Source organism: Erpetoichthys calabaricus, chromosome 2, assembly GCF_900747795.2.
Source record: "Erpetoichthys calabaricus chromosome 2, fErpCal1.3, whole genome shotgun sequence".
NCBI classification, from domain to species: domain Eukaryota; kingdom Metazoa; phylum Chordata; class Cladistia; order Polypteriformes; family Polypteridae; genus Erpetoichthys; species Erpetoichthys calabaricus.
The window spans coordinates 90,948,598-90,976,390 of record NC_041395.2 but is presented as its reverse complement, the minus strand read 5'-3'; the positions used below and the strand labels follow the sequence as shown (position 1 = coordinate 90,976,390).

Here is a 27,793-nt window from a genome sequence, read left to right as displayed (position 1 = left end):
GAGAACCATACTGTTTTTACCCTTAAGACATTTCCAGCTGTGTACCCATGTTCTAAATCAACTCATTTTAAAATATTAGTATCAATCCACTCTACCAATTCCATTCATAATTTTAAACACTTCAATCATGTCTCCTCTTAATCTTCTTTTGTTTAACTAAAAAGGCTGAGCTTTCTTAATCTTTCCTCATAATTCATCCCCTGTAGCCGTGGAATCAACCTAGTCACTCTGCTTTGGACTTTCTATAGCACTGCTATGTCCTTTTGTAGTCTGGAGATCAAAGCTGTATGCAGTACTCCAGATGAGGCCTCACCAGTGCAGAAAGCTTGAGTATAACGTCATTGGATTTGTACTCCACACATCATGCAATATAACCTAACATTCTGTTAGAATTCTAAATGGCTTCTGAACACTGCCCGGGAGTTGATAGTGTTGAGTCCACTATGATTCCCAAATCTTTCTCAAATGGTGTACTTCAATTTTCAGACCTCTCATTTTGTATTCAAACCTAACATTTTTATTTCCTACGTGTAATACTTTACATTTACTGACATTAAATTTCATCTGTTACAAATCTGTCCAAACCTATATGATAAAATTATTTGCCAATTCACCTATCTTAGTATCATCTGCAAACTTAACCAGCTTGTTACTTATATTCCCATCCAAATCATTTATATATATTACAAATAGCAGTGGCCCTAACATTGACCCGTGTGGGTCTCTTAACATCAGCCAATTCTGATAAGGTTCCTCGCACCATAACCCTCTGCTTCCTGTGTCTGAGCCAATTTTGCATTTATCTAAAAACAACACCTTGCAATCCTACTTCTTTTAATTTGATGCCCAACCTCTCATGTGGCACCTTATCAAATGCTTTGTGAAAGTCAATGTAAATAATATCATATGCTCCACTTTGATCATATCCTTTTGTTGCCTGTTCATAGAATTCCAGCATGTCAGTAAAGCATGACCTCCCTTTTCTGAACCCATGCTGACAGTTCAGTAAAATTCCTGTTCTTGCTATGTGTTGCTCAATCTTATCCTTAATAATTATTTCCATCAATTCACCTGTGTTGTTGTATTAATGAACCCTTACGCTGTCGCCCTCTTAACTGCTTTACTTTCCTGACGGCTAAGAACTGTTCAATCTAGAATAACTCGCTTACTGAATATCCGCTGCAAGTTAATTTCTTACTATCTTCTCTGCTCCTACAGCTGCTTGTGCCTGATCAGTGCACTGCATTTACTGCTTTGAAGTTAGCCGCTGACTTTTTTTTTCTCCACTATGGAATCATTGTTTCTCTTACTATGACGGCAGTTATCTATCAGAGATGTCGGTGTCAGCTACTGCTGCTTACTGCCCTGACACACCAATGTTAATTTGAATACAAATAACAAGTACAAGTACACATAACAAGTAACTTTTCCAAATGCTCCTCCCAAACACTCAGCTGGTTTTGCTCCTGTGCAGGCAAAAAAAAAAGCAAAAAACCCTTCTAAGGGAGAAAAAAAAGCTTTAAAAATTCCTGCACGGCTCCTTAGCGTCAACTAAAACACAAAGATTTCAGGAAAATAATGTATTTTTTTATTAACTCTCACACCACAGAGCACAAAAACTCTTAGCCACTTCTCCTTTGTTTGCAAAAATGAAATTGAGTGATTTTTCTGTTGTAGTGTGGAGACAGCATGAAATGGCCTAGGGTGCTACAGTGGCTGAATGTTTTAGTTCTGCTGCATTTTTTAGCTTGCCATCAGTTTGTGCTGTTAGTAGAAAATGCCATTTAATTAGATGACGTGATCCTTCTTTTGTTTTATTCCTTCTTGAATTTTGTACAGTGCATGTTTTACTCTCTTGAGAAAGTCATCAAAATGTTCAGCAGACCAAGGCCAGACTGGAATAGTTATTCACTTTAATTCAAAGTATTTTTATATAACCCATGTCACTGAAGGCAGATTCAGTGTGTCTGAACACCATATAAATAACATTTATTATTACAGTGGAACCTCGGTTCACGAACGTCTCGGTACACGTACAAATCCTAACTTCCTGAAGGTTTACGACCAAAATGTTCGCCAAAGTTTTGCCTCGGTTCACGACCACACACTTGGTATACAAACAAGCCAGTTTCCCTTTTGGTTTGTACATGTTCAGTCTCTCCCTGTGCATTTCCTGTGCAGCGAGCAAGAGAGAGAGAGAGAGAGCGCGACACACGCACACACACACACACACACAGAGGCAGCGAGAGAGAGAGAGCACACACACAGGCAGCAGGAGAGAGAGACAGACGCACACACACAGGCAGCACAAGAGAGAGACAGACGCACACACACAGGCAGCACGAGAGAGAGACAGACGCACACATACAGGCAGCGCAAGAGAGAGACGCGCACACACACACAGGCAGCGCATAGCATAGGTAGGAAGGCAGTTAAAGAATGCACTGGGCTTGATTTTGTTTTCACTTCTGTTTACAGCGATCGGTTCGTAGCATGCATTGTTGCAATGTTACTTTTCTTGGTGGTTTATTAAATTACGGATTTTTTCAAATGTTCATTTTTTTCCCTGTGCTTAAAACTCATTAAAAAAAAAAAAGTGTTTTTAGCCAGCGGTTGGTAGTGCTATAGCGCAAACTATTGCAGTGTTAGTTTTCTCTGTTGTTCAAGGTTTTCTCAGTGTAATTCAATGTTTTTACATTTAGTTTACTATTACGATGTGCATTCTATGGTTTAATTAACTATATTTGTGCTTAAAAACTTTAAAAAAATATATATTTACATACAGTTTGTATGGTCTGGAACGGATTAATTGTATTTACATACAATCCTATGGGGGAAATTGCTTCGGTTCACGACCAAATCAGTTTATGACCAGAGTTTTGGAATGAATTATGGTCGTGAACCGAGGTTCCACTGTATTAAATATATTATCTTTAGGATGGCACGGTGGCGCTGCTGCCTCACAGTTAGGAGACCTGGGTTTGCTTCCCTCGTCCTCCCTGAATGTGGAGTTTGCATGTTCTCCCCGTGTCTGCATGGGTTTTCTCCAGGTGCTCCAGTTTCCTCCCACAGTCCAAAGACATGCAGGTTAGGTGCATTGGCGATCCTAAATTGTCCCTAGTGTGTGCTTGGTGTGTGTGTGTGTGTGCCCTGCGGTGGGCTGGCGTCCTGCCCGGGGTTTGTTTCCTGCCTTGCACCCTATGTTGGCTGGGATTGGCTCCAGCAGACCCCCGTGACCCTCTAGTTAGGATATAGCGGGTTGGATAATGGATGGATGGATGGATATTATCTTTATTAGGGCACTCTGTCTCATAGTAGTTCACAAGGCACTGAAATGTCATTCAGACCAGACACAAAAGGGCTACAGCTCTGAAGACAAGGATATAATTCGGAAGTGGTCATAAGAAAGAAAGCTCTGTCTTGGCAAATCATAAAGCGAGTGGTCACGGTTAGGCATTTTAATGGTGTATTGCTGTAGATATGAAGTGGTGTTTTTTAACACACTTCTGCTGAATAATTTGTTAGGTAGAAGTACTCAGTGTTAGTGTGCCATAGAGAAGATATGCAGCATTGCCCATAATGCTCATAATGGCCATCAGTTTTGTCTTTATTCTGTCATCTGCTATTTTCCAGCGAGCCTGCTTTCTTAATTAGCTTGTTGATTTCAGTGGGCCTTACTTGAAGTGAAGTTACCAGCTCAGAATACCACATATTCCTGTTGTTTCTGGAACAATAGTAAGGATTTTTTCCAGAATAGTCATTCATTTAACAAATCAGTTTCAAAGTCCTTTGGAGTGAGCAAACTATTACCATGTCAAGTTTTTTACTACTGGTTTCTTGACATACAGTAATGGGAAAAGTAAATTAATTTCTAGGGTTTAACATATCAAGATATGACAAATAATTGTGTAGTCATTTAAAAGTCCTACTATACATAACATGAGTCTAACTTCAGGAGACAAACAACACATAAGAGATTTTATTTTGCCATTACTTGAGAATCCAAAAATCACTCCTCATGCCATGAGCGACAAATTAAATATAATTTTGTTATAAAATGTAATGCTCAGCGTGGCAAGCATCAGCAGTGAAGACAGTGGACAACAAGCCTGTAATAAATTAAATGAATGGCAGGAGCATATCAAAAATGCTAGAGAAGAAAAATAATTTTGTCAGCAGTTCCTGAACTTGTGCATTTCTTGTTTTACTGTCTAGGGTTTTCTTTAGAGAACAAGAGTATTTCAGCCCCATTCCAAACTCTTTTGATTCCAAGCATGAATAACTAATTGTTTGACAAAACGTGTTTTCCAGTTGTATGGAAATCAGCACGGGGGTCTTCAATATTGGGTTAAACTAAACTGGGTGATGAAAAGATAGTTTTCATTGTGGGCATCCAACCACTGCGCAATGATTCCTACTTTAGAGCGAAGAGCTACATACAGCAAATTGGTCTTCCAAATTTGGGGCATTCACTGAATGAATACTTAATGCTTACAGTAGCATCATGAACAGCAAAGATGATTGTCGTTTATCATAGGCTTCATGGCTGTTCCAGCATTGCCTTTTTATGGTAAGCACAATGTGCAGCCCACTAATGGCAGTGGTGGCCTAGCATGTATAGAAATTGAACCATTTATATTTCTGATTTTCCCTGTTCATCTTCATGCAAGCTGGACAACTGTTTTTGTCATATGGTGTACATTTTCTTTCTTTTTTCTGTTTGTGTTTTCCATTTCTAATTAACAGCCCACTCCATAGATTCCATTACCCTTTTTTGCAACTTCCCTCATCAAGCTACTTATTTAAGCTCCTGAAGTGTCCAGTGTGTGTGGTCATGATCTTTGGAGCTTTCCTTTTTTTTGCTTTCCAAAATATCTTGATTCAATGGAAATTACTGGTAAGAAAGACAGCAAAGTGTTGGAACTTCAGTCAAATTTGACAACAGACTAACAATTCTTGTTTCTCTTTCTTCCAGAGAGGAGGTCCTTGGTAGAAGTGCCTGAAAGCCCCACTCAGAATCACTATGATCTGCCAAAAAACAGCCACATTCCCTGTCACTATGATCTTCCTCCTGTGCGCCAACCTCCATGTCCAAAGCCCCAGAGGCTAAATCGATGAGAAATAGAGGAGCAGTGGATTGTGGATTATGCCTCTTAGAGCCGTTTTTGCAGAACAGGAACGGGAGATATATTGGATACAAAATGCCCGTGTGAAGGGCAGCTTCCTTACTGCAGCATCACATTGCTCACAGAAGCAAACAGGACACAGGACATAACCTGTCCTGTATGTCTTCTTCTTCCATGTACTGAGACTCAAACGTCTGAGATGATCAGGTACTTGTGTCTTCTGTCTGTATTTGTTTACCTTAAAGAGGTAAACAAAAAAAGAAACTGCCATGAACAATTTTAATGCTGTGGTCCAAGGACTTTTGTTGGACTCAAAAAAGAAAGAAATCTGAACAAAATAAGCCAAACAAAAACAGGATTCAGAAAAACTTGAAAATGAGGACACCCCAATTTTGGTCAAAGTTAACTCTTAGGTGGCTCTAAAATAAGCAGCTGTTAGCTTGGACATATTTGACAAGTGTGTACATTACTAGCACTGCTCATCCATGCTATTTTGAATTTCAGCCTGAAAAGTATTAATTCATGGATGTTTGGTAAATCTAAACATCACCTTGGTGCTTTCAGTTAAGTATTAAGTGCAGACTGTGCCTCTTACCCATGCATGCATTCCTATCATCAGAGCTTTACCACGGTGTGCTGTTTTTGATTTTCCTGTTACTGTAAATACCATCAACCTACAGCGGCAGCTGCAGTATTTCAAAGGCTTCTTTGTGCTGAATGTTGTTCAAAGAGATAAGATGCAAAAAAATGCAATGCATTGTACACGTACAGTATACATGTTGTTATTTAGAAATACTGACTTCCAGAAGAATGTATTATTGTTCACAGGAATCATCAGATAAAGTAGTGCTGGAAATAAGTCAACTCAAAGAAGTAAAGCTGTTAGTCCTGGTGACTGTGTTCCCAGAGCAAAGGTGTCTTTGTTAGCCATTGACCATTAGCATTGCAGGACAATGCCGGACCTTAGTGTACTCAAGCCTCAATCACGTATTTGGCTAGGAATATGTGCTGGTGTCTGGAAGGTTTGTCGGTAGAAGTCCCGCTACTACCAAAAAGGATCCTACTCCGTTTGGGCCCTTGAGTAAGGTCCTTAATCTGAAAGTTGCTCCAATGGTGTTGTACAATGGCTGACCCTGCACGTTGACTCCCAAATATCATGCAAAAAGACAGTTTCCATCCCACTGGTTTATAAAGTATATCAAATCTAAAAATCAAAATCAACCATCTCCGGTACCTGCAGCACACAAAGTTTCATTCCATTTAGAAATGTTAATTCTTGAATTAAATTGTGTATGGGTAGGAAAAGTGGTAGTAATGTTAAACGCAGAATTGTTTTTTCTTTGTCTGTCTGTTCAATTTTGAATACTTTAAGCAAAGACAGCCATGGCCAGCCTTTGTACGATGTGTATGACCACAGACCAGAGAGTAAAAAATGAGGTCATTTGTTCCTCCTTCGAAACTGAATTTACAGTGATTTGTAAAGATTTCCTGTTATATAATCTGCTGAGTCCTGCTGTGATTTATCTGTTTTGTAATGTATTTTGTCATAATAAATGCCAATCATAGGTTGTTTTGTTATAAATGCATATCATAGGTCATCTGTTGTAGCTTTGCCCAATCCAGCCACCTCTTTTTAGGCATCCACTTAAAAGAATTCTCCACTCAAACATGAATATTTTATTATATGTTACTTACCCTATGCAGTTTGTAGTGAAATCCAGAGACACAAGTCACATGAGATTTCTCATGATCATTTTTGACATTGTTTGTTGTTGTCTAGCATTTTTCACCATAGCCACCTATTCTGTCAGAAACTTTATCTCCATTCAATATGAAAATATGAGATTAAAATGTTTTTTCTCATCCATCATTACAAATAAAATGGATTAAGTAACATAAAAACAAACATTTTTTGGGAGGAGCATTCCTTTAAGTAACAGTTTTTTGACATTAATAGAAGTATTCATGGTTACTTGTGTATTTATTTTATGTGTAAAGTTTTAACTGGCATCATCTGCTTGAGAGGTGTCATTAAGTGCCAACTGTAAGATTTGAACTCTTCTCAGTAGATGTACTACAATTGATGAATGTGTACAAATATTCATATGTCAGCATCCTCCTTTTGTACAGCATGTTGCTATGAAGAATAAAGTGACGTGAAGTTTTCTAATAGGAGGAGCCTATTCAGTTATTAGACTTGTCTGAACAGCTAACAGGTACTTCTGTGTGAAATTTCGGGTCATTTTTTAAAACTTAATGGGGTTTCTGCTGTTGAACAAAATAACTTTTGTTTTATCTTTTGTACATTTCTCAACAATTTCACCAGATTTTTCAAGTGTATGACTCACTTTTAAACTGAATGACATCTGCCTTTCGGGCATCTTGATTTAGCCAATTATACATAGATAGGATTATTAGAGTAGTAATTTCTTGGCTTAGTAGAAATGGATATTGACATCAAGTACTAGACAGGCTCTGTCAGCCAGTTAAGGATGGGAGCTTGCGACAGTACTCTACTGATAGCAGTAGCAGTACTGTAACTATGTATTTATTGAACTATTTCAATGTTATGCATTCTAATACTCCTGGTAAGGCCTCGGATCTCACAGAGCACAGATGTCCATAAACAAAAGGAACAAGAAGATCCAAAAGGGAAAATATATATATAAGGAGTCAACAACTATGTAGATAAACAGTGACATGATACAGCCTACCACATGTGGTTCTGGATCAAATGGAGACAGATGCAGGCCCTGACTGAGGCCCTGACTAGTTATTTCTGACAGGCAGGCTCTGCATTTGGCTGTGACTGAGTTTCTAGCCCTCTCACTAGCAAAACTGAAAGTAAGGCTGGGAGTGAGGACTTCTCACACTCATGTGGTAAAACTAAACCAAAACCAGGGAAACCTCTATCATCCTCTTTGAAAATTCTGGCACTGGCACTGACACCATTACCACATCGAAAATTTGTGTGGAAGATTACATCAAGAATGCTCGCAATGTGAAGATGATAAAGTAAGGGAATGGATATGAAAGAAGTTCTGAATGATATAAATCAGGAAGCGAAGGATGAGGTTAAACATCTAAGTAAATATGTCAAACAAAAGCTGGAGAAAAGCTTTGGAAATAAAACTGAGAGTGAAACAGTGAAATAAATATGTAGTGCCCAACTCGACAAAGTGAAACATGTTGAAAGCCTGCATTGAACAGTTGAAACAAATGGCTTCTGTTGCACATGAAACAATAACTACCATAAAAAGTGAATGTACAATGCTTTGTAATAAAGTATTAAGAAGGTCCAGGAGAAAAACTATAGGAATTTTGGGAATTCCAGAAGGAATGAAATCTGAAATTCTTTTAAAATTAATTCGGGAGGTCTTTTCTAAAATCCTGGGTAATGTCATCAAAGGAAACCTGCAAGAAGAAAGTTTGTATCATTTACCTGGTTAAAATTCTCCTGAGGCTTTCATCATTTGAGCTGACCGACATTGTTAACAGTAAATTCCAGAAAGATGTACTGTTTTTACTGCTGAAAACAGTGCTGGGTATTATTAATTATTATTATTATGTTGGCAACAGACATACAGTAGTGGCTTTCTCCTAACATAAATCCATCCAGACATTGAAAACAGAGTTAAAAGATGACTCATCAAGCCATATTACGTTTATCCATTGCTCATAGGTCTAGGTTTGTGCTCCTTGCACCAAGTTATGCATCATTATGCATTAGTACAAGTACAACTAGTTTTTAAATGGCAGCCCTGCCATAAATTGCAGTTTTGTGAGGTGCCAGGTGCTATTGCTGTTGAGGCTGTGTTACAAAGCTGTTGTTTCAATTCTGTGGTAATTTCTAAGACTGTACTTTTGTTGCATTTTAAATTTATGCTGTAAAGTTTCCATGTAGAACAGACAATGAGCCTCGACTTGCAATCACTGTTTCTCATTGCTGTTGAAGACTGTTCATGTCGGGCAAATGCTACCATTATTTTTTAGTCTGCTATCATTGGCATGTGAAACTGTTTTGCTATTCCTCTAACCAATATACCTGCAATGGCTTTTTTGAAACTCTGTTAATTCCTTCCTGTTGCTTTGAAGACTCCTCTGTCTTTTGATCCGACACATAATGCTGACTGGCAATTATTCTAAACTGACTCACATTTCCAGTTGCATTTGTAATTGCATTTTATTTACTTTACACTCCTTTTTCATGTAGCATTTTCATTGCTTTTCCAATAACCTGTATTTCTGACAAAAAAAAACTTGTAATAAGCTTTGAAAGTGCCATGCAGTGGATGTGTTACCTTAAAGGTGTTTGGTGTCATGTAGAGTGGGGGAACAGGGTGGTTGGAAGAAATAAAAATGTGACTGAAACCTCCAGCCAGAATTTGGAAGCCAGAATGCATATTAGATTGCAATTAGAGTGGATCAACTGAGTCTCGTCTATAGTGCCAAACACAATATCTAGCATGAACTGGGCTGCACTTCTGTGTATAACATTAAACTGGAGGGATGAATGGCTGAGGTCTCCTCTTCACTGTGCAGTTGCTAACTTGAGCTGAAGAAGGCAGACAGAATTAATTCATTCTATTTAATGATTGCAATAATGGAGACTGAATAATAAAGATTTTGTGAAAAAAGTTTTATTTCTTTGGTTTGCAGTAAAAATGAATTCTGGTAACACTTTGCAACCCCACTGTTCACCATATTATTGCCAATTGTGGTACATTTGGACATAAAGCAAAGCTGCCTTTATTCTCATTATATTTCTCAAGTTGTGCCAGTTAAAACAAAAATTACCAAGGAAAATATCAAATAATTACATCTCCAGAAAGTATGCATTCAGAGATAAAATACACAAAATATAACTTTGTATCAATCATAGTCTTTGGATGAGAAAATGAACCACATATTTTAAAATGTTCAGATCCCAAGCTGCCATCTTATGTAGTTCATCATCTCAGGGCTTAATACTGTTGTGTTGCTCAACATTTTTCTCTCAAGTTCTGTGGCCAGTCCTGAGTCACGTGGGCAGTCAGAATGATGGATGCAGTTTGTCCAGCGTTTAGATAAAATCTTACTGCAGTCAACTTGTTTTCATGCTGGATACCCACAGTCCTTAGTGTGATACAGTGCAACCAGAAATTTTCCAAAAAATAGTAAGTATTTATCTATTACTTCTTCCCTAAGCTTTGTAAATCTTTGGTATTAGCATCCAAAAAGGCCACAGGCAGATCAGTTTGGTATCATTACACATTGAGAAAGTAACAAAATTTTGTCTAAGCTGAAGTTTATATTAAGCTGCTCACTGCTGGAAGTGTTGGATTGCATTGCTATCAATGCTTTCTTTGACATGCAGTTTGAGCATCATAGTGCAGTAACATGACAAACAACAGAACAGAAGGTGTTACCATATTTCCATCACCTTAGATAATAGTGTCTTCAAATAAAAGCTAGCTTGATAAGTTCTTAGCATGCAGACTATTAAGGCATAGTGTTCACCGGCAACGGAAGAGAGGCAACAGATGTGTAAATATACAATGTGTTTTAATCTAAGTTAAGATTTGTGTCATCAGTGCAACCACAACTGAGCCAATCAGGTTAAGACACATGAGGAGATGAGCAAATTAAAGCAACCCACTTCTCAAAAATCAGTGAAACAGTCCATTGTTGTAGTCTTTAGCACAGTATGTGTCTGGGTGTGGAAGTGCTGGACAAAACCTAAGAGCCTGTTTTTTGAGAAGCAACAATGGCATTTGCCAATGTTTGGAATTTTCAAGACCTCCTTCTACAAGTTCTAAATAGATAGTAATCTGCTGAAGGACCATACTGAAGAGAAGCAAATATGTGCCTGGCAAAATTTTACCTACGGTCCTGTGTACAGGCATGGTAAAGGACTGTACCCAGCAGATGGCAGTAATGTATACAAATGATAGTAATAAAGTGTTTCATACAGAAAGTATGCTTCATTTTCCGGTGTCCTGTTGGTGGTGGCGTGCGCCACCACCATCTACCCAAAGCACCATGATGTTCCAACAATGATGGATGGATTAAAAGCCAGAAGTCTGTATGACCATCAGCATCAAGTGACTCCATGAAAAACCCGAACTACAAAGAGGACTATTTCATTTATGTTAGGTAGAATGCCCAGGGGGGACTGGGCAGTCTCGTGGCCTGGAACCCCTACAGATTTTATTTTTTTCTCCAGCCTTCTGGAGTTTTTTTTTGTTTTTTCTGTCCACCCTGGCCATCGGACCTTACTCCTTTCTATGTTAATTAATGTTGTCTTTTTTTAATTTCTTATTTTGTCTTTTATTTTTCTTCTCTCCATTATGTAAAGCACTTTGAGCTACTTTTTGTATGAAAATGTGCTATATAAATAAATGTTGTTGTTGTTGTTGTTGAACTCATTTATTACATTTCAAGATCACACGAAAGTGGAGGCAAATCCTGTGTCACTAATCATCTTTCATTAATTTGCAGATTAATGCAACCAATATCTTGGCCTTTCACTGATTAGAGGCCAGTCGTCAGTTTCCTAAAATATACGCCATAAGCTGAACACTTCCAGTATGACTGTAGTGACTGTAAGTATGCATCCTGCAAAAAGATGCTTGAAGTTGAAATGTACATTTTGCAAAAAAAGTAACTCTTACAAACCAAGCCTCTGTTACAAATGACACTATATTACATAGAAAGAATCAAAATTGATAAAAGTTCTGTTAGCTAAAAGGACAGATTGTACATCTTTATGCCAATTATTGTCTGTATTTGTATTTGGCAGGGTGTTTACAACTTCTTTAAAAGTGAGCATATAAAAAGCTTCTTTGTTAATGAGGATGTAAACATACGACATAATATAACATAGCATTCTCAAAAAGTACGTAACTCTAGATCGGGGTTGAGGGGGGCAATGGACACTTGGAAAGAAATCAGATGACATCCAGTCTATCACAGATGGAATTAATATACTGGTTAAGATTTGGTAAGTCAACCAGTATCACTAAATGATAACTGTATTTAGTTTGTGATCTGTTATATTCTTACATATGTGCAGATTATTGACAACATTGCTGTTTGTTATTCTAGCTCTATAAGGGCATAAGATAAGTGGCTTTGTTTGCATTAAATTTTTAGCTTAAAGATTCTACACAATACTGTGGGTCTCTTTAGCTTTTTGAAATAAACAGAACCCACACATACAGATAGTGCATAATGTCTTTTCTACATCATAAATGTCTTGTATGCTTATAAGCTGCTATTCAAACAGATAATTGACATTGTCATTCTAAATTTGATCGTATCACAAGATGCAAGGATTCACTAATAAGTTGTTATCTTTAGAGGTACAGTTGACAACTCTAATGGAAAATCTAGAGTCTAAAAAGCTATCATATAAAAATGCAAATGTGCAACTGTCTCATGTCATGCATGCGCACCAGAGGGTCGCCTTTCAGGTTCGACCTAAAATAAGTAGTACCACCCTGGGGTGAAAGGGGACACTGTCCTTAACAGTCTCATCTCCTTTTTCTCTCACAGCCTTGAGAAACCGCCCTTTGATGGAACTGAAACAAAGGAAACCTCGTCCCTTCTGGTCTGCCTGATATAAAAGGCGAATACTCTCAGATGGTGGTGTCTCACTCTGATGAAGATGTTGCTTCTATGCTGATCTAAGACAGAATTAGATGTTCCAGAGACTACAAATATATTCTTTTCTTTGTTCCAATTAGATAGGGTTTTTGCTTGGTTGGCACCCAAACCATTTGATTTTGGTTTTGTCCTGCATCTTCATTTAACCCCCCCCCCCCCCACAACTACATTGGATATGAATTTACAAATATATCAAAAATATTCTTCACATAAATGGTGGGAATATTTAATGTTCATTTGCTCTCCTTTCAAAATAACCTTTTTCAGACTGCTTGATCTCCTAGAAATTTTGAATATTTGATTGTCATCTCTCTTGGTGTTAGTAAAAAAGTCATTCTCCCTGACATGGAGGAACAGAATATGCTTAAATCATAGCATCTTACTTTTTGGTAAAGTGTAACTTAAAACTTAATTTTCCATAATATTTTACATTAAGCAGCTTGGCACCGATTTATTTTCTCTCCCTTCACATTCTATTACAGGGTGGTTGCACTAGGTGCAAGGCACTATAAATTACACAGTAATCATGCCAAGTTACACTGTATGTCGAGGTGTAATTACTGGGAGGTTACAGTACAAGTACACTTGTAATAAGAGACAATATAAGACAATGTAGCGTATTGTAGTAGGCTTTTTAGCCCCTTTTTATGTAACACAGTGTCACTGAGCCAGATTGGTTCAAATGCAACAGTTGTTATGAATTACATTAAATCAAAAAGAGTGAAACATTGCATCACATCAAGCAATGGATATAACTTTATCTATCTATCTATCTATCTATCTATCTATCTATCTATCTATCTATCTATCTATCTATCTATCTAACTGATCTGACAGATATTCAAATCAAGTCAGCAGTATTTCTTTATAAAAAGCAATTTTACGCTATGCTTAACAAAATTACACTACATCTACTCAGACTTTCAAAATGGGGTACAGCTGTCAACTTTAGGAAAGAGACAGAGCCCCACAGACAGCACCCATAAGAGACAAAGCCTCTTAGACAGCAACCATTCAGCTTCTATGCACCCCAGGCAGGCCTCATTTCAGTACCTCCTCACAATTCTGGGTCAACCTTCCTATTCCACAAGTTTACCAACTTCATTTTCAAACCATGTCAAATAAGACTAAGGAAACTTTCAGAAAGAACTTAACTTTGAACTAATTAGTTATTTATAAGAAAACTTTTACAAGAGCTAAAATATTATAAATTGTCAATCCAGTGCAGTTCTGAAAGTTGTATTCCAAATGTTTAAAAGCAGGTGGTTTGTTTCTTATTGAGCAGAATGCACTGACTCTATACTATTTTTAAATATATCGTATATTTTAATGATATTCCAAAAAATATTATATCACCCGACTTTACTTGCATCCAAATATAAAACAGTGCCCATACTGTGCTAAAGACCTTGTGTGTGAAGGGTTTAAACATCCTGACGCTCAGCCTGTAATGAATGTTTAACTGGCCAGATACTCACATGCCTCTCTGCCGCTGACCAGTGATTTCAAGCATTTGACTGTAAAATTACAGCAACAATAACAATCATTCTACATACTTCAGTGATTATTAAACAATTATTGCTTAGCATTTCTAGCTAGCATGCTTTTATAAAAAAGAAAGCAGACTACATTTTTCTTAAAAATTGAATTCGAATATATATAAAAAAAATCCTGCCGTACAAAATAACTTTTTTAATATTTTATTTTGTATCTTCGTAGAAGTGGACATCTACCCTCAGCTGGCTCTAGACAGCTTTAGATCTTACATGATGGAACATTCTTGTTTTCGACCAGCCTAGAATGAGAGAAATAAAAAATCAAAAATGAGGCCCAGTTTACTTGATGGATTGCACAATAAAGTAGGATTTGTAAAAAATATAAGAATTAAACAATATACCTTTGCTCCTCAATTTCGCAAATTTTTATAGGGTGATTGGGGCATGAATCCCCACAAAAGTGACCAGAGTGTTAATTGCCGACGTTGTCATTGTTTCCTTGAAGCCCAAGATAACAGATGAACAAGGCGCAATTCAATTAAAAGCTATGGTTAAGATTTTTAGGAATCACAATAGCTGTTAATCATTTGAAAAGCAAAACTTTATAATTGTGTTCATGATATATAATAAAAAATGGAAGGCAAGAGAAGGCAATCTGTCCAACCCATCAAAGTGGTTTGAACACTTAAAGGCTCTGAGCTCAGAAACTATAACATAGCTTTATCAATTGAAGCTTTACTCAAGAATCTCATGAGATTTCAGCTAGTTTTACTTTAGTTTACTATTGTAAATAGCATCACCTCACTCTGTCGTCAGGTTAAATATAGAATTTGTCCAAGATGGAATTATTGTAATTAAGCAAAAATGGAAAATAACTGGAGGAAAAAAGCAGAAGAAACAGAGACAGGCTTTTGTTCCAGAAGATGGCAGAAAGTGGCCTCCTGATGTGAACATTATTTTGCTGATCACACATATATTTAGATTTAGAAATGATTATAGCAATAATCTCAAACTATATATTGTAAGCCAATATGAATGTCCAACTCAGCCCTTCAGAGACAATACTTTGAATTGGGGAGGAGGTATGATGAAGTGTTGTTTTTAGTGCTAGGTTTCACTTGCTTCATATTGGTAATAGTGCATTGGAATTTATATTTTAATTCACTATCAAAAGTGGGCCTCCCATAACAATATGTATGTTGTAAAACTGTAATATGTATCCCATCCATATATTCTATACTTTTAATCTATTGAACAGTTACAGGCAGTAACAGCTTGTCTCAGATTTTCTTTAAATGGAATGGAAGTCTTTCTAGGGGACTCTCACTTGTATGTTCATACTGAAGAATATGAAACATTTAATAGAAAAGGTGACAGGGAGTTAAACCCAGGACTTTGAAACTATTATGCAATAGAACATCAATATACAGTCAGTCACTCATTTCGTGTGCCTGCCTAATTGATTATGTGGTTATGGATAGGTATAGCATATCTAAACGGCCTGGACCTGATGGTAACCCACTGTATACTGCACAGTAATGCTCACAATCATTCTGAGCCCATCTGTACTTGCTGATCAAGCTAATCTGCACATCTTTGGGATGTAGGAAGGAAGTGGAGTGCCCAGGAAAAGGCCCACAAAGATAGGAAAATTATTTGAATCCCATCTCAATGCAGACAACAGTCCTGGGGCCTCATGCATAACGCCGTGCATAGAATTCACACTATAACATGACGTAAGCACAAAAGCCGAAATGTGCTTACGCACAGAAAAATCCAGATGCAGGAATCTGTGCGTTCGCCAACTTCCACGTTCTTCCGCTACATAAATCCCGCTCAGCATGGAAATAAATGCATGTGCACACGCCTGCTGTCCCGCCCCAACTCCTCCTAGAATTACGCCTCTTTGAATATGCAAATCAATATAAATAGCCCTTAAGCCTAGCGTTCTGTGAAAAGGCAATGGCAAAAGTATGAGGAAAAATAGAATTTCAGCAAATACCAAATGGAGGCAAAGAAAAATGTACTATTTGTTGGTTTAAACAGTTACATAAGCAACAAAAGGAAGTTGATCGAGTGACATAGCGTGTCGGAGAAACTCAAAAGCTCAAGTTCACAAAGTCGCACAGTACCCGAAATAAAAAGTTGTCACATATCAAAATCGGCGTGAAAAGGCGACTCGTAGCCCGTCGTCTGAGTGTCATATGAAAGCTTATTAGGGTACAGTGAAAAAAAAGGCACACAGTGTGATAAAAGCACGAAATGTCAACATTAGTCTCTAAATTTCCACTTTAATCACGTAGTTTATTTTGTCATTAAAGTAGAACATCATAAACTTCATCTTAAAATCGTTTAATTTACTAGATTCTCAAATCCCATCGTAACTAAAGTAGCACGTTAAATGCTTTGTTTTGTATTTGATCTTATATGTGCTCTATGTGCCTGAATCACTACGAGCTCTTCCTCCAACAGGACACAGAATCCATTACGTTAGTAATATTACAGCTCTCTGAATAATTAAAATACTGAGAAGTATGCGTGATATCATTTTCATGATGATATGAGTTAAAGCATGTTATTAAACATGGGAACACGGTGGCGCAGTGATTGTTCATGTCTTACAGCAAGATGCTTGCTGCGCCATGCGCGACCTTCAATGAAATGCTTTATTACAGAAGTACTGTCTTTTTCAAACTTACTAACCGCCAATTCCTGTCCTTACTTTTCTTTCTCCAAATACCCAATTGCCACACAATCAGCTCTGTAATAGACGTTAAGCCGTCTGTAAGCTTAGAACGCCGATTCTTCAAAACTTTTAAGGAACATCGAAATATCTTCGTAATGTTTAATTATTCTATCCATCTATACTTCCAGTGTTGTGCCAGCCACAGCATGAATACAGCGCGAGGTAGGAACAAACCATGAACGAAGCTCAAGCTCGCTAGCGCTGCGGCACCGTGTAGTTAAAGTTAAAATTATATCTGTATAATCAACATATTTTGCTGCATTTCATCTTAAAAATGATATCATCATCATATGTAAATACGCGCTTTATAAAGTGGCTCAGGTTGTGCAATATAATATCTGTATCATATGTACAATTACCTCACGGTAACTTGCAAGGACAAACAGTTCTACAAGGAGCACTTGATGGACTGATTGAGTGCGTTTATAGTTCTTGGGATGAAACTGTTTGTGAACTGCGAGGTCCGAACAGGAAAGGCTTGGAAGCGTTGTTCGGATGAAAGTAGTTCAAATAGCGAAAGGCTGAGGCAGTGAGTGCTTGATGCTGTATACCGATAATTCTCTTTCCAATCGCTGTAGATCTGTGATTCACACTCAGATACAGTGATATAAATACTCCGAGTGGTGCAGTGAGAGTTATATGGAAAAAGATGATCTGCTGTGGCAACCCCTAACAGGAGCACCTGACAGAAGAAGAAGGTGCAGTGAGAGTAACAAAGCTAAAGCAGTTATGGTATTTAGAGTAGTTTAACCATTCTGTGGACCACTATATTGTTACAGGTTAATTACAATCAGATGTATTAAATTTATGAACGATATGCGGTTAATTTCAGTGTATTTGATAATGCCGTCATCGTGGATGTGGATCTAAGAAAGGGTAACCACACAAGAATAGTAGCACTGCTTTGATGCTAGGTGCCACCAGTCTGCAAAACCGAGCGGAGAACTTGCGTACGACAGGGTATGAGGTACCGTGGAAAAGTTCGTGGCTTTACGCCAAGTGTAGGTTTTATACATCGCGATTTGAATGTGGAAACGTTCTTACACAACATTTCTGTGCGTGTGCACCGTTTATACATGAGGCCCCTGGACAGTGAGCCAGTCCATCACAGTGCTATATGCAGTAAGGGCAAATTTCAGTCAAAAATTTGGGAAAGAGTCAAGAATTCAAAGTATAGGAAAGGTTTCTTGGAAAGGATGAAAATGGTTTCCATTGACAGAGAGCTGTCCGACTGAGTAAAGACCACTAACCTGTCCACGGGGTTGGTTGTTGCCCACAATGAAGGTGCGGGGGACCAAACCCTCAGTAATGCTGCCCCCCACCCCGCCGGAGCTTCGGAAAGTGCGGGTGAGTGAGACGGAGCTGGTGGTGCCCCCTGACACCACAGAAGAGCCAGCGGTGCTGCCTTTGTCCGCGGGTTGGCCACATGAGCCGCAGAACACCGTGCGACTGCGTAAGTTGTACTCACCATCCGCATTGGAGCTTGTACTGTGGGCAGCCTGTAGGTGGAAAGAGACAAGTAATTGGTCAAAGCACAGTTGACGACATATGAAAATCTGGTTTCCATATTCAAATCCAGAACACCTCAATAAAAACTTGTAGGATACAAGTGGACAGAGAATTCATATCCAAGCCAACTATCTCAGCGTATGCTTCACAAACAGAATACTTTTTTAGAGCAGGTGAAAGTGACACAAGCACATTCTCAGTTGCTCATGTTAGATCTGTAGTTAGGAAACGTGACTGCAGTCTGCTAAGAAGCAATGCACTGAAGCTCATTCTATTTTTGTTCCCCTGGGCACCTGCCAAATTGTTGGTCTCTCAGTAGCTTCTTCTTTGTGCACAGAGTTGGTGGCTATTTGGCAGAGAAAGGCTTCATGCAATTGAGTGCACATTTCAATTAAAACAAAGATGGGGAATTAAACAATGAGCTAAAAAGCTGCAGCTAAGGTAGCCTAATTGACAAAACAAATGCTGAACTTAAGTGATATGTTAAAGAATCAGCAGGGACACAAATGTTAGTATTAAAGTGATGAAGACCAGCACTCCCCAGCCTACTACCAGCATATTATTGGCCTTCAATAAACAGAATCATAAAACAATATTGATACAATTTGAATACTGGCAGTACTGGCAATGTGTTCAGCTGGGAAAATAGAGAGGTGGACCAGAACTTGCACATTTACACAAAAGGAGACTTCTGAAAAACAAAGCAGAACATGACAACAGTGAAGGAAGGGGGTGATGGTGGTTTCAACATTAAAAATAAAAACATATGCAGATGAAATGCCATAACAATGTATCACACAAATGGTCAAATCACATACACAATCAGAGTAAGCAACCTCAGCATGCAGCAGCAAGCAATTCAAGTGTCTCCTTCAATTTGATGAGTGTAGACTAAAATCTAACCACAAGCTTGGTGGACTGAATGGCCTTTTCCTCTTTGTGTTTGTATATTCTGTCAAGAATATATTTCTGCCATGGTCTAGTGTTTCCTGGTTCAGCAAAGTTGGAAAATGATGAAAACAATATTCCTTGACTGAATGTGTTCATGAAAGTGTTTATAGGCAGTCTATTGCTTTTAATCCTTTTCTAATAATTGTCTTAAGAGGAGCACTAAGCTATGATGGGACAAGCCAACAATACACACCACTGACTTGCTGACCCTCAGCACATCACTCTACATGCCCTAAAATACACGTGGTGTACTCTATTCAACTAAGGTATGTAAGTATATTGCAAAATGTATGTATGTAAAGCAATATTTATAAAAAAAAATAAATCGTTTTTGTTTTAATTTGCAAACTAGGACACATCACACTGCTTGAAGCATATGAGTTTTCTGATTAGAGTTAATGTTTAAATCACACATCACACACTCAAAGCAGACACTGTGTGTACATCATGAAGATTTGATTCACAAAAGATATATATGGCAGATAGACATGAAAGCAAAAATGCAACATACATCAGCAGCTCTTATCAATCACACTGGTAGACTAGCAAGAAAAAAAGTAACAAGATATCTGATTGAAGCCAGAAAAAAAGCATTTTGGATGTTCCCAGCAGTTATTTATTCAGATGCCTACTGCACCTCCATAATATCGAAAGGTTTGGGCCCAGTGACGTCATGCAGTCCTATCATTCTCACCTCATGATGATGATGATGGTGATGATGGACATCTCTGCGCACCATGTCTTCATCATCATCCTCCTCAAATAGCACACGTGTCACTTTCCGCATTGCCATTTCCTGTGGGAACAAAATGTTGTTTTATCTTTCAAGATCCTGAATATTATAATAAGGAAAGAAAGAAAGAAAGAAAGAAAGAAAGAATGAAGGAAAGAAAGAAAGAAAGAAAGAAAGAAAGAAAGAAAGAAAGAAAGAAAGAAAGAAAGAACATGCATATTGCATGCCACTCCTGAGATTAGATTCACTATGACACATCTTAATCAGTGGATAAATATTTCTACAGTGTTAACCTGTTTTCTATACTCATACTTGCCGTAAGCCAAGTCGTGGTTTCTTCATTCAGGTGTGTGTTTTCCAAAACAATTAACATGGTCCATCCATCCATCCATTGTGTGTTGTAAATACCTGTTCAGGGTTTCAGGCATCCATCCTTACATCTTTGAGTACAAGGCAGTAGCCAGCCATGGACAGGGCACTAGCTCATTTCAGGGCACACTCACACACACTCTTGCTTATCTAATTTGAATGGTGAGACTACTGAAAAATAATTCTAAGCAATCAATAACTAATAAGTAGACAAAGGTGTTTTTGATGATTCACAATAATATAGTGTGAGTGGGGACAAAGGGCATATCTAAGAATTGAGTTCCGAGGGACAGCCGTTGTCCACAGCTAAACATACCTAACCCTAAGTGTTGTGGCCATTTATGGTCATTCTTATTATAATATAAATGTTACCCACACCCTCACATTTAAATCACCTCATGAGAACAACCAATAGAGAAAACCAGACCATATTCTTTTAAAATGGAAAATTGTTTCAATATCCCTTACAAAAATGAAACATATTAAAAATACTTTGCTACCTATATGAATATATTTTAAATGATGCTGCAAAATACTTCAAGGAAAAGAATATTAAATATCTTGCAGTATACTGAAATGCATTGTAAAATACGTAAATATTGACATTTTTGAATATTGCAATATAGTTTTCAAAAATCTAAAAATGTTTGTTATATTTTAAAATACTTAATAATATACTGTAAGATGTGTTTTATAACATATAAGATAAGTTACTTAACACTAAATTCCAGTTATACTATGCAGTATACAGCATTTTAGAGTAACTAGATATCCAATATATTTTTATATATGTTTGTCATTTGTGTATATTCAAATATGTGAGGGATGTTCAAAACGTTTCTATTTATTAAGAAATTTAAAAACAAATTACATCCATTTTCTACATAGTCACTTTCATTTTCAATGCAATTTTCCCAACTTTTTAATGCCCAATTACTACTTCTCCCACCTTCATCATTTCCAGAGAAAATATAAAAGTGCGGAACCTTTTTGAACATATTTTTAAAATTATATTAACTTGCCATTGTTATAGGTTATTACTTATATTTAAATTTATCTCAGTGCAAATTCTAAATCCAATTTTAACTTCAGATATGTAAGTAATTAGGCTGTAATCTGTGTTGTTCTGTCATCGGTACGGTACTTGGTTTGTAAATAGTAATTAAAAGTAGTCAATTACAAATAAATTTTATCTGAAAAGCTTTCTAGTCCTTTAACCTTCTTGATTTTCATTTTTGATTGAAGCTTGTTGCTTTGTATTTTGATGTGCTACATGAGAATCTACAACTTTGCAACAAACAGAACATTTGTGAAGAGGTGTTCTAATATTCTGGACCCTTTTATAGTTAGAATTAATAACCTGACTGAACATTTATTAATCTTCAGAAACTAATAGTAAAGAAATGATACATTTAACCAACTGGTAGTTGGTTATTCTTTGTTTTTTACCATTTTTCTTGAAATGTCAAAAAACATTATGCTTACACTATGATTCAGCATGGAATACATTACAATCCACATACTGTGTGTCGACTCAGTGGAAACTTTGGGATACATTGGATTCACTGGGAAGCCTGAGTTTAACTTTTTTCAAGGTTAAAAGAGAAGGTGTGAATGAACTTTCAAAAACATGTGCTGTGCACACAGAATATTTCATATACAACATATTGATGGAATATGTTTGTTACAGTATATTAAGGGAAATATATGTGTTATTAAATTTCATATAAAATTTCAAAAGCTTTGCACATTTGGAAATCATTTCAAGCTGTGTCCACATATATTTCGCTTTTTGTGCAATATATTTCACTTTTGTAAGGGACAGGAATATTAAGCATTAAAAACTAAACATGAAGCATTTCTAACCAAACTAGTTTTCTTTCAGGCATGAAATTAATTCTAAAGAAGAATGCAGCTAAAGTGAAAGTGTGAACACACTATTGCTGGTTTCTGAAGGCACATGTATACTGATCATCTGCCTAGAAGCACACCTACAGTTTTTAGCTTAACCTCCTAATGGATTTGGACCCCATGTGCTCCAACATATTCCCAAGCTATAGAATCCAGTACACTACACCACAGTGTTCCCTAATTGCCATCCTCAGAGAAAGAGGTGGTGCTCAACTAAGACATAAACAGATGCTTGCAGACTACCATCCCATTCTCATCCAGCAAGCTGCAATACACTTTGAAAATTCCCATCCATTCACTGGTTATAGAAGTTTCTCCCTCAGAATGTAACTGCTCACCTCTCCAGTAGACGTCAACAGGGTGGTCTGGAAGTTGTCTCCAATGCCCCATGAGTTCTGAGCCTTCCAGACCAGGTCAGTAGGTGGGTTATTAGTGGCTCCAGCTCCAGTTGCCCAAATCTAATATGAGATAAAGGTAAGATATCAGCAAAACAGTACAGGTTTCCTTAGATTAAAATGAAATGTCATTAACTGACTTTGTGCTGGCAGGTACAGAAAGTTCAAAACAATTCAGACTTATTCTGCTGAGGAAGCCTGCAAAGCTATATTTGTGTGAGTTCAAGTAATCCAAATCAAAAATTTGTGACACTTAAAACAAAACCGAAAATATATCAGTGAGAACAATGGATTTGAGGATTTCCAAAACTTTTCACAACTAATCTAAGTCTAAGAAGTTTAAATAAGAACAATGTAAAGGCAGAGAGATCAAGACAAGGAAACTATACTCACATGCTGCCAATCAGTCAGTTATTCTGTAACCCAACTATGACAGATGTGAATTAGGCAGCAGGAGATTCAGGACAGAAGCTTGTTTTTGGTAGAACACAATTGATTTATATTTAAAACTAATTATGTAGCTAAACTAATAATATAAGTGGAAAATTCATTGGTTGTCCATCTTACCGTAACAGCCTGGCCAGCCTTCAGAGTAAACTTGGGTGGAAACCTATAAACAATGGGGGTCTTGTTTCCAACCTGACGCTTTATCTGCCAGTTCCCGAGTGGCTGGTCCTGCAGAAGAAATAAATCCAAACTAAGAGATCGATGTCAAGTTGTAGCCTGTCCTGTGTAAATGACTTTGACATGTTAATAAGTAAGACATCTACAATTTCACTAGACTTTATACATACAAGAAATCTGATTTAACCAAAGTACATAATACAGAGACCACTTAGTACACTGATTCTTTTTGTAGGGAATAAAGGTCTTTTTATTTGGCTGTACTTAACTAGAAGAGCTGTGCACCAAGAACTTTGTTCCTTCCTCGTTCTGGGTGCCTTTACATAAACAGTTCAATGCTGAAGAGCTGATGAACTCTTATCAAAATATAAGCAGAGGTCACAGGTTCTTAGTCTCTGTCCTCATTTAACCAAGTAAAGCAAAAGGTTTGCTGTGTTCTCCTTCTCAAATCCTGATACAGTTTAGTGCTAGATATTATTGAATTTGGCACAGATTAACATTGTTTGTAATGAGCTCTACAGCCTGTAGTCCATTTCAGTCTGCAATTCATGAGAGCTACTATTGCCCAGTTGTACTACTGACCCTGGCATGTTTGTCGTGAAGGTCTCCAAGCTTCACTTTCTTATTTTGCACTTGCTATATACATTATTATATAAATTAAACCATTGATTTTTATTTATGACACCTTTCCCTAGATAACTTAAAATATTTTACCTATGTAAAAGAGGTGCTATATTGCGCCCGACCCAGCACAGACTGACACCGAGGCATGTGTAAAATAAAACAAATATTTATTTTTCTTCACCTGTGGGGCACGTCTTCCCCATGAACCCCACAGGCACAACACAGTCCCAAAAGCACAATCCACCAACACAAAACATTCCCTTCTGGCACCACAACTCCTCCCGTCAAGCTTCGTCCTCCTCCTCCCGACTCTGGCCCCTGAGTGGTAGTTGTTGGCCCCTTTTATAGCCTACCCGGAAGCACTCCAGGTGCTTGATCACCTGTTTCTGGTTGCACTTCCGGGTGTGGCTGAAGATTCATCCAGCCAGGCCCCATGCAGCGCCCCTTGGCAGCCACCCCAGATCCAAACAGGGCTGTGGAGGACTCCATCTCCCATGGAGCCCTGTGGGATGCTGAGGCACCGCTCCAACCCAGGGGGGTGGCCATCCAGCGTCCAGGGGGAGGTATTGCTCCGTCCAGGGCTGCTCCCCCTGAATATACAGTGAAGGGGTGTGCCAGCCGGGCATGGGACCCGGCCGTCTGCCACACCTGTTGCTAAATACAATGGCTAAAATGGTTCTCTTGCACAGCTATTTTATAAAAAATTTTTGCTTCAATATGTCTTTAGTATTAATACATTATCACAACCACAAATTCAGGGATCTGTGGCTTAAAATAAATGAAGGCATGAAAAATATACAGCACTGGAAATATTTTCTGTAAATTACTTCCTAGGACTGTTTTCTAATTTTCATTTTTTCCTACAGGTCATACTGTATTAATTTTCAGAAATTTAGGAAAAAAACTCTTCTAAATTCCTTTTCCAAATTTAGCTAGCTGACTCATACCAGAGGGCTTTTATCCCATTACCTCATCAGCCTTGTTGCGCAGACGGACATACTTTCCTTCCATATCCACCTCCTCCACTGTGACTCTGCCACTAGCAGTGGCCTGCTGCTTGATCCGGGTACCCACTGCCATACCTCCGGCAGTGCTAGAAGCCTCACTGTCAGTATCATTGATTTTTCTCTTCTTGGTGGCTGAAGAGCTCTGGATGCTTGAAGACTGCACTGTATGAGAGCTGCGAGATGCTGTACCACGAGGTGGAGGACTAGGAGAAAGGCGCAGCCTGCCAAGCAAAAGTGCATAATTAGAGGTCACCCTTCCAAGTAGTGTCTGGACACTAAGACATATCCATAACAGGTACTTTTAAATTAGAATACTATATGATCAATTAAAAGTGGATAAATATGGTCTTTCAGGGAATGATTTATGATATACAGTCAATACAAAAGTTAAGCCAGTTTATTGAATTTGTTTCTTGAGTACTCAATGAAACCAGGTGACACTAATTGATATTAAAGATTATTATCAGGTAAAATACAATTTATTATTTTTTTGCTTTTTTGTTAATATTGGTCAATATACTCTTTACATATGCTATTCAACACTTCTTTTAAAAGTACTGCAAATAGTTGCACTTAACTCTATGCACTAAATAATAAAAAAGATTGGAATAAAGTCCAATCTCCCACACAGTACTCAAAGCCTGCCTTTCAATACAAAGTCTCATAGCTAAATTTTGGAAGAAACAGGAGCCAGGCAGGAGTCTGGCCACACCATAGACTAGCATATCACCAGATTCACTCACTTAGCCATCCACATTTACTGTCACCAGGCTGTTCAGATATTTTAGTCAGCCTTAGAGCTTGTCTTTACACTGTGGGGACCAGACGAAATTTGGAGAGAACCTGCCATTGAAGGATCTCCTAGTTGGAAACAAATCAGGGACTAACTCCATTGGTGCTGCAGCACTAAGCTACTCAGAACTGTGTCGTGATGAAAGCAGTTACATCAGATTAATTAGTTATTGGACAAGAAAACACTGGTGAGCGTATCCTTTCACTATTAGTCTTTGAGTCGTCTTATCATAGAAAAAATGTCTTCACTGTTATAAAAATCAAGGAATGTTTCTCAGTACTTCTTCATTACTTTCTCATATACAAAGTATAGGGTAAGTATTGTAATCATCCAAAGATTCGATGTCGAGAGTTTGATGAATCTCGATGTTTTAGAGTCTGAAAATACCATTTTTGGAATTATGTCTGTGTCTGGGTGTGTGTACGTAAGCACGATAACTTGAGGACGCTTTCATTTAGGTCAACCAAATTTTGCATACAAGTTTTAGGTACAAAACATAGATTTCTATAAACTTTTGGGCTATTTCCGTTAATGGGAAGTGGTACTTTACCTTTTATTCATGCAGCTGAAGAGTCCGATTTATTCAACTTTCTTTTTATAATAATTGTTCAATATAGTATTAATTTGATTTGATTTGTTGTTGATGGTTCTTTAATGTACATAATATAAAAATATAATCATTGTCTTGCAGTTTACTCCTCAAATATCCATCCCCATATCTGAGTATACGAGAAAGTCTAGGGGAGAGCACTCCCAATTTTTTTATTCAGATTTCATTTTCGGTGTTAATTATGATTCTAATATACTTCATTAACAATTAAACAAAAAGCAAATTATTTTTGATTGCTATATGATGCATCATTTTAACCAGTAAGGAATCTTGTAAAATGTAGCACATTTTTCTAATAATGTTAAAAGCAAATTAAAAATAAAATGTTCCTTACTAATGATTAACTACATTTTATATATCAATTCACATTCTGTTGAGATTATGCTGTCAGCATCATTCCTGGAGAAGTTGCCAGTCTACCCCAAAGGCACATTCATTCCTACCGACCAGCTGTGTGTTTACCACTTACCTCTCCTCCTCACCCTCAAGCAGCTTGCGGTATGCATTAATCTCCATATCAAGGGCCAGCTTGATGTCCAGCAGTTCCTGATATTCATCCAGCTGCTGCTGCATGCGCTGCCGCATTTCAGCCATTTCACGCTCTTTCTCTGCCAGCAAACGTCGTGTAGAGTCCCGCTCCCGAGAAATGGACTCCTCTAGGTCCCGGATCTTAGCATCACGAGCTGACAACTGCAAGTAGAACACCGAATATTAGTTTAGTTCATCTAGTCAAGAACACCTTACCAATAAATAATGTGTGTGAATAGACCAGAAAAAAGAAAACAGCAAAGCTATTAGCTTTAAAACAATAATTTTTTTATTTACATTCTATCTGAATTTATGCATCTAATTACTTTAACAAGTGTCTGCAAGTGTCAGCTAACATGGAAATGACTAGTCCAGCTTAAAAACACATACAAAACATCATAATCTGAAACTTAAAGTGTTCCATGTCAGTATCAAGAGACAATCATGCAGCTGCAACAGCCACGTCCATTCACAGTTTATTCATTTTATTATTAAGTATTTACTCAAGACAATTTACAAAAAACTGAATGCCACAGAATGCTAATCAGTTGTCTACATAAACCAGCAATGCTTTATGAAATCCACTTAATCCAGTTCAGGAATGTGGATGTCATTCCATCATAGGAATAAGTCACACACATATGTACTATACCTACACTGGGACAATTTAGAGTTGTCTTTATAATTAACCTGCATAAACCAGGTTCAACCAGCATGAACTAGT

At 37.6% G+C, this 27,793-nt stretch overlaps 2 protein-coding genes across 5 annotated transcripts in view; one reads left to right on the top strand and one right to left on the bottom strand.

The window, feature by feature from the left end:
• Positions 1-7,296, top strand: part of pear1 (platelet endothelial aggregation receptor 1) — a 150,434-nt gene extending 143,138 nt beyond the window's left edge. The window contains exon 23 of the mRNA XM_051922965.1: positions 4,976-7,296. Within this exon, the coding sequence (XP_051778925.1) occupies positions 4,976-5,118 (143 nt within the window). The 3' untranslated portion in view covers positions 5,119-7,296. The remainder of the gene's footprint in view (positions 1-4,975) is intronic.
• A 3,183-nt stretch (positions 7,297-10,479) lies between these two features.
• Positions 10,480-27,793, bottom strand: part of lmna (lamin A) — a 142,903-nt gene continuing 125,589 nt past the window's right edge. For 3 of the 4 annotated variants that reach the window (XM_051922969.1, XM_051922967.1, XM_051922966.1), the window contains exons 7-14: positions 27,011-27,231; positions 25,101-25,359; positions 23,451-23,558; positions 22,827-22,946; positions 20,170-20,271; positions 18,266-18,514; positions 13,609-14,568; positions 10,480-13,538 (exon numbers count right to left, since the gene is read on the bottom strand). In XM_051922969.1, coding sequence (XP_051778929.1) covers positions 14,536-14,568; positions 18,266-18,514; positions 20,170-20,271; positions 22,827-22,946; positions 23,451-23,558; positions 25,101-25,359; positions 27,011-27,231 — 1,092 coding nt within the window. In that variant the 3' untranslated portion in view covers positions 10,480-13,538; positions 13,609-14,535. The remainder of the gene's footprint in view (positions 13,539-13,608; positions 14,569-18,265; positions 18,515-20,169; positions 20,272-22,826; positions 22,947-23,450; positions 23,559-25,100; positions 25,360-27,010; positions 27,232-27,793) is intronic. The other variant, XM_051922968.1, reaches the window with a different exon arrangement.